General features: G+C 38.6%; 1 protein-coding gene across 4 annotated transcripts in view; it reads left to right on the plus strand.

Moving 5' to 3' along the window:
- The window catches only part of CEP120 (centrosomal protein 120), a 97004-nt gene extending 90221 nt beyond the window's left edge, over nucleotides 1–6783 (plus strand). For all 4 annotated transcript variants that reach the window (XM_041761549.1, XM_041761551.1, XM_041761550.1 and 1 more), the window contains one exon: nucleotides 121–6783. In XM_041761549.1, coding sequence (XP_041617483.1) covers nucleotides 121–355 — 235 coding nt within the window. In that variant the 3' untranslated portion in view covers nucleotides 356–6783. The remainder of the gene's footprint in view (nucleotides 1–120) is intronic.
- Nucleotides 6784–12559: the final 5776 nt, after the last annotated feature.

Raw genomic sequence — 12559 nt, forward strand, 5'->3', positions numbered from 1 at the left:
TAGAAAAACAAGTATTAATTTACCATTAAATCATTTTTTAAAATGGTATTAACTAAAAAAATCAAAAACCAGAACACCACTTGTTGCCTGCTAGAGTGGCATTTGTTCTTGACTTCTCAGGTTAAGGCAGCAGGAACAGAAACAGTACCAGGATTCCAGAGAGATTGCAAGTGGAAAAATGGACAGCCCACGTGGCAATGCCCTGGAAGAAGGTTTGGATGATTATTTGACTCGACTCATAGAAGAAAGGGATACTTTGATGAGGACGGGTGTGTATAATCACGAGGATCGAATAATAAGTGAATTAGACCGACAGATCAGAGAGGTTTTGGCAAAAAACAATGCCAGTAATTAATAGCATTTGGAAAGTCTTTACAGAGACTCCAGGCCTAAATTTTAATTTCATTGTAAAACCCTCAAAAGAAGGGAAAATGGATGTTTCAAAATCAATTTTCAATTTTTTATAAGCAAAATTTTGTATGTTATTGTACAGTATTTATTTGATTTTATTTACTGTATGCTACCTCTCCCACTCTGGTTTTATTTGTAATTGCATTTTATACATTCATTTTAAATGACTTTTCAGTGTTTCTCATAATTTATAATTTCATGGCTAACTTTCAAAACAGCTTTTCACAAGATTTGTCCTTAGAGAAATGACTGCAGTAATTTCTAGTTTTATAATTTTTCATGTTGAGCCAAAAGAGTATATTTTGCACTTTAAAAATGCTGCGTCCTATTCATTTGAATATAGCTATCTCAAAAGTTGAGGCCAATTGTAAACAATTTTTTTTTTCCACTTACTTTAGACAGTCTGAGTTTTTAACTTATAACATTTGCATGTGACAAGTTTGAAAACAGAAAGCAGGATCAATGCAGAGAAGCTGAAAGATCTGAATGATAAACTAGGGATTAATTTAAATAAAGCTAATACAGATTGAACATGTTTCAACACCCATTGAATTTCCATATTTTCATGGTGCTCCTTTCAGGAAAATGAAAGTCATAGTTGAAAAAAGTACTTGTCTGCCCATCTCTTTCCAAGATTGTATTATTTTGTTTTCTTGAAAAGATGGATTTTTTATTTTCCAATACGAGTAATGCTTGTTGTTAACCCAGACCCTTTGTAATGTAACAGGCAGACAGACACAAAGGCTTCTGCTGAGAAAGAAGAGCGGAAAAACGACTATTTTGTATTCCCCCTAATTTTAATCAATTGGCTTTTAAAGTACCCAAGATTAAGTCATTGGATTTCTGTCCTGCCCTGTGTCTACAAACTTCTTAGAATTCCTGTGCATTGTTTTCACAGCATTTGCCTTCAGGGCAACACTTTCCATCTCCTTTTACAGGGTTTGTTAGCAAATTCACAGCAAATTCTGAGTCTTAAGATAGATGTAGTTTAAAACTTCTGATTCTCAAATATAATAAATTTAAATGTACTTTAGGAAACATATAGCACTCACGAAGAACTTCCAAAAAGCATGTTTCCAAAAAAGCAGAATAGGCTGTTCGGAAACATGATAATTTTCTATTGTTTTCAAAGAGGTATATTTTTTGGAGAAAAGGAAAGCCCTGCACGCATTATATGTTTTGTTTCCTTAATAACAAAGTATTAACCTTATTAAAACAACCCAGCAGTAAATAACAGAGAACTAAATGACTGAGTGAGAGATTAAGGGCTACATGAGTTACAGCAGGAATGTGAAATATTAATTATGGTTAGACCTTTCTCTCGCTGATTCTCCTGCCGCATGAACTTCTGGAGGTCTCTGGGCAGTAAATGGCACTGGGCCCTTCACCTGCTTTATGTGCCCCGTGTGACTGTTTCCCAACACTAGAGGGGGCCTCGGATTCAGAGAAACAGAAAGAACTCTTCTGACCGGTGTGTGGTTCACTTGCCCCTCTGTCAGGCCATGTCCTGCTCCGTAACTTAAATAAAAAGTCACAGTCCTGCACCCGGTGAGCTGAGCAGTCTGTGACTTCTGCTTCTCCGCAGAATCAGCAGGTGACTGGCACTTCCAGCTGCTCTAAGGGGCGGCCGTGGCCCCTATTTCTATAGGCTTGACAGTTGGGTACATCTGAAGTTTTAAATCCTTCTGGTACTCCCTCAGCAACCTCCATGTCCTGTGTAAGGATCCTGGGTATTCCGAGTTACTCTGAGTGTTTGCGAGTTGAGGGTTGCCACAACAGATGAATGAAGTGGGGGTTGTCACCTAGGGAGCCAGGTTCCTCATTACTCTTTTCCTCAGGTTATCGCACCATGAGGTTTCGTACCTCACAGGTATCGTACCTCGCAGATGTTTGTGGCTCCTTGACACGGACAGTCTTTCGCCTGAGGCTGGCACACCCCCCCTCACCCATGGAAGGATCTATCAGGTTATCCTGGTTGACGGGGTATCTTATCTGTAAACCTGAAGAGTTCCTTTGCCTGTGCAGCCCAGTAATTTCTATCCCGCTTGCAGATGTGGGAGTTGGAGTCAGTTTCAAGGACATATTGGGGCAGACATCAGTCCAGTCTGACCAGTGACTTTGCTGCCCACATACTGTTCTGTCCAGATGCTGTCCAACCTGAATGTCACTGCTCAGTACCCAGCACACATTGCCTGCTCTTGCAGTCTGAAAAATGGTTTTCTGTGAGCTATGTGGTGAATTTTAAAACCTGGCCTCTTGTACCATTAGGTCCACCTTTACTGAATAGCTGACTTGATTTTTTTTTTTTTAATCGATAAAATTCACAATCACAAAATTCACTTTTTTAAAGGATACAATTCTGTGGTTTTTAGGGATATTCTCATGATTGTCCAGCCATCACCACAATATAATTCTAGAACATTTTCATCAACCCCAAAGGAAACCCCATGGGGATTAGCAAGTCAGTCCCATGTTCCCCTCTGCCTAGCTCTTGGCGACCACTAATCCACTTTCTATATCTTAGGCTTTGGCTATTCTGGGCATTTATGTAAGTGAAGTATTTAAAACTGGAAATAATAAAAAACCTGAAGTAATTTTCTATAACCAGTTCCTATGGTATACATTTTATCAGATGGTGAATGAAGTAGTAACAGATCCAGAAGGCTAAAATAGGGTATAACATGTCAATCTATTAAGACGATAGCTCTAGTCTTACTATCAATTGCCTCCTAAGCAGGGATGAGCACTCGTCGTAAAAGGTGAAAAATGTTCTGCTGTAACAGCCCTGAGCAATCCCATGGTGCTGGCAATGACTTACTGATACAGGCATGGGTCAGGCCCCTGGCATCATATCCAAAGTGCATGCTGCCCCTATGTTTTGCCGAGTTTTGCAATAATGAGAAGCATGGTTAACCACAAAGTATGCTCAGTGAGGACAGACAACAGGTCCAGCTTACTTTCTGCCATCTGCCAGGACTAAAATAATGCCTGCCACGTGTAGTCACTAAGTACTTGTTGTAGTCATGAAGAAATAAGGAAAGATTCTGTATGGTTTCCCGGTCAAAAGACATAAAAAATTAACTGTGATGGAGATGCTAGGAAAACAGGCTCTTCTGACCTTCCGGCCCCAGGTCCTGCTGAAGTCAAGGACTATTTTTTGTTGCACTGTCATGCTTTTCAAAACTGTGCTTCAAATGCTGTGAGACAGCGTGAGTCCTGATTACCAGGGGCTGGGGCAGAGACTGAGAACGAGTGAGTGCTGAGGGGGGACAGAATTTGTTTGTGATGAAAATGTTCTGGATTAGGTAGAATGGGAATGGTTGCACAGCCCTGCCTATAATATATTTAATGCCAGTGAATTGAATTAGGCACTTAAAGATGGTTGAGACTTTATGTACATGTATTTTACCACACTTAAAAAAAAAAAAAAAAAACTTCATGTCTGTTTACCTAGTGCTTTCATGCTGGCAGTTTTCTGCATGTGAGTTGCCAGCTAAGCCATTCTGGAGGATCCTATCTTCTCATTCCCTGGCTGTAGGAATGGAACAGACACTTTGTTAGATGTTTGCTGCACCTTTGTTAACAAAATCCAAAGTTCCTGAAAATTAATGGCTACTTTTTCATTCTGACTTCTAGAGGTGAATTGAAACTTGCTGTAACACACCCATCTTTTATAAAATTAAGACCTTGTCCTTTAAACAAACAAACAACACCCCCCACCCCCCCCAAAAAAAAACTACCCACAACAACTGGTGTTTCATTTAGGAGATAGTCCAGACCATGGACATAAATTGGTTAGAGAGTTGTTCACAATGGATTTCAAATTGCCTAAGTTAGGCTTCATAGTCTTCTTGTTGGTTGGTGGTCTTACCAAGTGATGAAGTGATTTGTGCGGGAGTACTGAGTAGAGTCTGGTTGGATAATTTTCCATATGGTATGTGAAAATCTAAACCCATCTTTGACACTTGTTTTTTTGGCACCTGTAACACCTGGATGGCACCTGGGGCTTAAGAGCCCAGACTTTGCAACATTCCCTTTTCTGCTGCCTGCTCTAGAGCATTTCTCACCCTTCTTCCTTCCTCTCCTCTTCCCCCAGCTTCTGTGACTCAGGAAACCAAGATGTAACGCCTCTAACTTGGTATAAATGGGAAATTCAGACAGAATCATGTAAGCACCTAAATTTTTCACTAAAACTCAAAGAACCAGAGTATTCACTGATTGTATTACATAACCTCAATTTGGCATCAAGTTCGAATCCACTCTTGTTAGGAATGTAACTGTAGAAAGGCTGCTATATACTTAAATCTCATTTTATTTGCTTCTCTGGGGGGTTGTCTTCATGTTTTCATTAGAAATGTTTTTACAGATGTAGGCTCTTCAGATATAAAGTTGCTGAAGTGGAGACTCAGAAGTTTAGCTTTCAAATTAAAGGGGGCTAGAAATCTGTTTAGAAAGATTAATTTATAGATAAATAATTTACTGACTGATACGTTAATGTACAAGGATCCCTAGAGGCTTTTAAAGATGTAGTCATTATATTTTTAAGGTTTCTAAGAATGTTAAACCTGTCATTCATAACAGGATAGGACTAAAATAAGGTCCATTTATAATTTCTTCTTGGAAACATTTCATCCACAAATTCATAGACAAATATTTTTTCTTTTCCAAATAACCTATCTCAGAGTTGGACAGCACAATCCTTTTCTTGATTAACATGTTAACTAGCTGAAAGCCTGCAGATACATTGGATGAATGCTGAGTTTTCCTCAATATTTTATATTAAAACTTGGCTAGCGAAAAAGAAATATTACTGCAAAATCTTGCTTTGACATTATTGTAAATTTTAGTGAATGCCAACCCAATACTGAGAAAGTCTGTGCCTGGTAGGTTTGTGGTATTTTAAGCTCTTCTTCGGCAAATTCTCTTCTCCGTGAATAAACTGAACAGGATTAAAGCATTAAAGACCTAGTCCCATTGCTAGGACTTCTTTCTATAATCTGAAAAGTCAACATTTGGTTGCTAACATTTCCATCTGTTTTCTTGAAAGAATCGTCAATTGTCAAGCAAGACTGGTACTGTATTACTTGAGTTCAGTTCACATTTTGAGCAAAATGTGATGCTCTGAATAAAGTCTGGCAGATCAGGAACTTGAGGCCAAAATATTGAGCCCCTACCTTTAGTCATGCTGTTGAGAATGAGTGAGCTAGTGTTGCAGACTGGTGTATTCACCTGACTGTTGCCTCAAGGAAAAAAATTTCAGTTCCTTTCTTAACTTCATTGTTGGCAGATGAGATTGATGGTCTTGTCTTGGTTACTGACAGATGTTTATTTAGGTAACAAATTTGTAAAATCTTCACAAAGAAAATAAAGGTACGAAAGAGGAAATAGTTTTATAAATAGTCTTCAGAAGTAATTTAGCCCATAGACTCTTTTTGCCAATAAAAATTGTATTTGCCAGCCCACAGTTGGCCTTCCATCAATCCCTCTGCTGTCAGCCTACCTCCCTTATCTCTGTGTGCCTGTGTGTTTACCAGGAACGAATCACACTCAAAATAAGTCTTCAAAGGATTCTTTTTAAAACCCACAAAAAAGAACAGAGAAGGAGAAAGAGTAGAAAGAAGAGCTCAAAAATAAATAAATCATAAATAAATAAATAAAATAGTTCATACCCCAGTTTTGTCTTTTGGTCGACCTTTTTCCTTGCTAAAGGTTATAAGGTGTCAGCTCGTTCTGCTATCACCCTTTGCCTCTTATGTTATCATTTGAACCTCAGTGTCACTGTCCAGATCTACACGATGTCTGTGAGTCCAGCAGTGTACATATGCAGGAGTAGCAGATATCAGCCTCATCTGTTGCTGACTGAAGCCCACTTGAAATTTGCCACGTTCATGCATGTCATTGTAATGCTACCTCTGGTATATGCACATATTGAGCAAGGCCTACAGGTGTGTCTTCCTACCAAATGAGAGAATAATCTGCTCATTCTACTGAGATCAGATGAATTGAGGTATTCATCATGACTATATTTATATATTTTTATATTATGTTTATATATTTATAAACTGAAACTCCTTTGTTTAGTATAGAATTCTGTATAGTTGTATATAAATCACTCATACTGTTCTTCCTATTATATTTTTGATATTATATCCTTCATGATTATTAGTGGACTGTATAGGTGACAGTGGGCCTCTCTTCCCCTTACAAATCAACAGCAAAGAATGGACAAAGACCCATTTCTGAATTTTTCTTCTCATCCCTTGTCTACATTCACTCTTCTACCTTTCCTGTGATTACTCTGCATCCTAACCATCGAAGTTAACAAAATGTTTCCAATCACAAGATTATTAATAAAAGCTCTAATAATGCTTATTATGTCAAGAGACTCATCTTAAATTGAGAGTATTTTGACACTAAGAGTATTATCAAACCTGTTGAAAACACATGCTTTTCAGCCATAAACTCCAATCAGCTTAACTACTTGTCACACCAAAACAGCAGAGGCTAACTATGGGAGAAGAATGGAAACAACACAATCTGTTTATAAGCCTGTGCTCTGAAAAGTAGGTGGTGGGGGAGAGGAGCTTGGCAAACTAAGAACCTAAGATGGCCTTAAAATCCATGGAGTCCAAAGTTTTGTATAAAACATGGCAATAGGCAGTTTGGGATACAAGTGAGAATGGTCATAAAGTGAGAAAAAGGATTTATCAGAGTATCCAGTATTCATCCAGTATTCATCCAGTATTCATTCTCAATTTTAAAAAGCCCAGGAAACTAAGAAGAGAACTTCCTTACCTTGATAAAGGACATTTACAAAAATACTACAGCTAATATACTTAATGGTAAAAGATGAGGACTTTCTGTAAGATCAAGAACAAAACCACATCTATTCTCAGTATCTCTTCGATATTGTATGGAAAGTTCATAACCAGTTAAATAAGGCAGAAAAGAAGATGGTAGCGGAGGTGATCCCAGCCTTCATCCCCCAACACAAAAACAAGTAGACCATGAATGAAAGTAGCCCTGGTAGGACTCAAGAGTCCAATTATGAACCTATGGCAACACTGTTGAGCTGATAAGGAGAATAATCACACACAAAGGATCTCTAGGGAGCTCACCATAACTGAGGCATCTAGAGATAGCCAGGAACACAATATTTTATAATTGTAGCAATGGTGTGTAAGTAATTCTAGTATAAAGGTTAAAAGACAAAAGTATTAAACATAATTATAGGTACCATAATTAATGGATACAGCGTACAAAAAGATGTAAATTGTGACAGAAACAAAATGGGGGAGAAAAGGGATAGGGTTTTTGTATATGATCAAAGTCAAGTTATCAGTTTAAAACACTGTTTTAAGATGTTCTATGTAAGCTTTGTGGCAAAGTGAAGCAAAACCCTACAGTACTTAAAAGATAAGGAAAAAGAAATGAAAGCATATCACTACAGAAATCCATCGAATCACAAAGGAAAATGAAGAAGAAAGGAAAAAGGAAACTACAAAAACAGCCAAAAGACAACTAACAAGATAGTAATTGTCAGACCTTACTTCTCAGTAATTCAAATGTAAATGAATTAAATTCTATAAAAAGACATAAAATGGCTGAATGGATTTAAAAAAAAAAAAGACCCAACTATATGCTGCCTTCAAGAGTCTCACTTCAGTTTTAAGGATACAACCAGGTTAAAAAAGGATAGAAAAAGGTATTTCATGCAAGTGTCAACCTAAAGAGATCAGGGTATAGTGCTATCAGACAAAATGGACTTTAAGTCAAAAACTAATTAGAGAAAGAAGGTTATTATTAATACAAAAAGGTCAATTCATCAAGAGGATATACCAATAATAAGTATATATTCAGTCAATATCAGAGCACCTAAATACTCTAAACAAACATTAAAAGATCTAAAGGCATACATAGACAGCAATGCAATAATAAGGGACTGGGCAGCCCGGTGGCTCAGCGGTTTAGTGCCGCCTTCTGCCCAGGGCCTGATCCTGAAGATCCGGGATCAAGTCCCATGTCAGACTCCCTGCATGGAGTCTGCTTCTGTCTCTCTCTCTCTCTCTCGAATAAATAAAATCTTTTTAAAAAAATTGAAATAAGGGACCTCAATACTCTACCTTCAACCATGGGTGTACCATCTGGACAGAAGATCAGTAAGGAAACATTGTACTTGTACTCCACCAGACCAAATGGAGCAATAGACTTTATTAACTACAGTCCATCCAACAAGAGCAGAAAACACATTCTTCTAAAGCACACATGAAATGTTCTCCAACACATGTTCTGTCACAATTTTTTTTTTTAAGATTTTATTTATTTATTCCTGAGAGACACAAAGAAGTAGAGACAGGCAGAGGGAGAAGGGAGCCTGATGCGGGACTCGATCCCAGGACTCCCAAGATCACGCCCTGAGCCAAAGGCAGACGCTCAACTGCTGAACCACCCAGGCATCCCTCAAAACAAATCTTAAGACTCAAATCATATCAAGTATCTTTTCCAACCACAACAGTATAAACTAGAAATCACTATCAGGAAGAAAGCTGGAAGATTCACAAATATGTAGATATTAAACACACTCCTGAACTACCTATGGTTCAAAGAAGTCACGAGGAAAATTGAAAATACACATATATGAGACATCAATGGAAATACAACACACCAAAAAAAAAAAAAAAAAAAAAAAACCACACACCAAAATGTATGAAATGGAGCTAAAAGTTTTAAAAGGGCAATTTATAGCAGTAGAAGCCTATATTAAATAAAAATAAAGGTCTCAAATAAAAGTGCTAGCTTTAGAACTCAATAGGAAAAAGAAAAAAACTAGCCCAAAGTTAGAAGGCAGAAAATAACAGAGCAGAGAGTAAAAAGACACTAAAAGAAGATCAATGACATTAAGAGTTGGTTTTGTTTTTTTTTTTTTAAAGATAAAATTGACAGACACAAACTATGAGAAATGAGAAAAAACCTGAATAAAATCAGAGGGAACATTACAACTGATCCTGTACAAATGCAGAGAATCACAACAGACTACTAAACAATTGTATGCCAACAAATGGATAACCTAGGAAAGAAGTGGATAAATTTCTAGGAAAAAAATAAAACCAAGACTGAATTATGAGCAAATGGAAAATATGAACAGACCAATTACTTAGTTGTAAAGATACTGAATCAATAATCAAAAACCTCCCGACAGACTAAAGTCTGAGACCAAATGGTTTCACTGGTGAATTCTACAGAACATTTAAAGAATTAATACCAATCTTTATTTTTAAGATTTTATTTATTCATGAGAGACACACAGAGAGGCAGAGACCTAGGCAGAGGGAGAAGCAAGCTCCCTGCAAGGAACCCGATGTGAGACTCGATCCCAGACCCCGGGATCACGCCCTGAGCCAAAGGCAGACGCTCAACTGCTGAGCCACCCAGGCGTCCCAATACCAATCTTTATTAAACTTCCAAAAAATAGAATAAAACACTTTCCAAATTTACTTTATAAAAGGCTAACGTGAATCCTGATATCAAAAACAAAGATACCAAAAGAAAATTGCAAGCCAATATCTCTGATGAACCTGCATGCAAAAATCATCAACAAAAGACTAGCAAACCAATTTCAACACCGCATTAAAAGGACTATACACCACAATACAATCAAGTGGGATTTATCCCTGGGATGCTAGGATGGTTCAACAAATGTAAATAAACATGATATACCACATTAACAAATGAAGGACCAAAATTCTATGATTGTTACAAGAGATTTAAAAAATAGATCTACCCTGTGATCCTGCAATCCCACTTATGGGTGTAGATCAAAAGAGGAAAAAAAAACAGTATCTCATAGAGATATCTGTACTCTCATGTTCACTGCATCATTATTCACAATATCCAACATGAAACAACCTAAGTGACTGTCAACAAGTGAATGATTAAGGTAAGTGAGATGTATATGTATATGTGTGTGTGTGTGTGTGTGTGTGTGTATGTGTGTGTGTGTATACACACACACACACACCCTGGCATATTATTCAGCCATAAAAAGTACAAACACTATGGTATCACTTATATGTGGAATCATAAAAAACTTAACTCATAGAAACAATAGAATGATAGGAGGGGCAGAGGGTTAGGACAAAGGTGTTCAAAGGGTCAAACTTTTAATTAAAAGATGAATAATTTCTCAGGATATAATGCACAGCATGGCAACTATAGTTAATACTTTATATTGAAATTTGCTCTCAAATAGTAGATCTTTAGCATTCTTATGATACAAACACACACATGGTAACTGTGAGGTGATGGACATGGTAACTTGATTACGACAATCACAATGTATCTCTCAAACCATTGCACTGTATGCTTTATATACAGTTTTGTCAGTTCTAACTCAATGAAACTGAGAAGAAAAAGTCATTCAAATTACGGAGCTTGGAGTATCTGTTTACAGATGACCCTAATAGATCACCTAAAAAAAATCCAATGGAAGCTACAAAAATACTATTAGGGCACAAGGTTGAAAAATCCAACAGGATCAGCATGTAAAATATACAAACATCAGTTGTATTTCTGTGTACTACCGACAACCCCCAAAGCATAAAAACATGCAACACTTAAGAATAAAAGGGACAAAAAATGTCAAAGACCTACACACATAAAACTCTAAAAACACTGCTGAGACCACCTAAATAAATAAACATGATATTCATAGGGCAGAAGAGTTAATATTGCTAAGGTGTCATATTCCCCCAAATTGGTCTATAGGTTTAGTGTAATTCCTATCAAAATCACATCATGTTATTTGTTGTTGACATTGAAAAACTGAATCTAAAATTTATAGAAATGTTGGGATCCCTGGGTGGCGCAACGGTTTGGCGCCTGCCTTTGGCCCAGGGCGCGATCCTGGAGACCCGGGATCGAATCCCACATCAGGCTCCCGGTACATGGAGCCTGCTTCTCCCTCCGCCTGTGTCTCTGCCTCTCTTTCTCTCTGTGACTATCATAAATAAATAAAAAATTAAAAAAAAATTAAAAAAATAAAATAAAATAAAATTTATAGAAATGCAAAGGAAGACCTTGAACTCATCTCCACCAATACACCGAATGTATATCCATTTATTATAGAGAAGTTCCTTCTGTAGAACTGAAGGCTGACTGGATAGCTTCTAAACAACAAAAGACCACACAGAACAGCAAGAGAGGTGGAGACATAGTAACGAGAACACTCACCCCTGATGCTGCCAACTGCAGTGGGGAGGAACAGTACAGAGAAACCCTGAGCAGGTTTGGCTGCTGTGGAACACAGCAAAAAAATACCCCTTGGTTTTTGTTTTGTTTTTAAGAAGATTTTATTCATGAAAGACAGAGAGGCAGAGACATAGGCAGAGGGAGAAGCAGGTTTCCCGCAGGGAGCCTGATGTGGGACTTGATCCCAGAGTCATTGGATCATGACCTGAACCAAAGGCAGACAGACGCTAACCACTGAGCAACCCAGGTGTCCCCAAACCCCATTTTAAAAGGGCAACTGGAATATAAAGTAATACCCTACCAGATGGCAGAGGAGCTGTTTGAACTCTCTCTGGATCAGAGGAGCTAGTAAGCAGCACAGTTTACTTGCCCCCTTCCACCTTGACCGTGTGGATGGGAATGGGCTCTGGGTGTCCAGGCTGGCCTGCCACCTGGGTGAGTCCCAAGCCCCTAGCTCCCATGAGCCCAAGCCAGCCCACCAAGGTGACCTCAGCATGGTGCACACTAGAACGCCCCTGGTCAGTGCTCACCACACCTCTAGCTATCTTGCCAAGGTGACACGGGCACCATGTACTCCAGCACACTCCAGATAACTTACTAGGGTATCCCCAGTACAGAGCACTCCAGGACAGCCCACTTTGGCTGCAGCCCCCTTGCCCGGGTGCTCACTGAACTGAGCATCCTGGGACACACCAGTGTGCACCCACTTTAGCTTCAGCTGTCCCGCCAGAATGTCTTTTGTACAGAGAACCTCAGACAGGCCCTGGCCCATGCCCATCACAGCTCCAACCATCCCACCAGAACAGCCCCAGCATGGAGTGTCCCAAGATCCCCAGTCACACCAGCTGCAGCTCCAACCAGCCAGCCGAAGTCACCAGGCCTACAGTCCACACAGGACCAC

This window comes from Vulpes lagopus, chromosome 7 (genome assembly GCF_018345385.1).
Source record: "Vulpes lagopus strain Blue_001 chromosome 7, ASM1834538v1, whole genome shotgun sequence".
Taxonomy (NCBI): Eukaryota; Metazoa; Chordata; class Mammalia; order Carnivora; family Canidae; genus Vulpes; species Vulpes lagopus.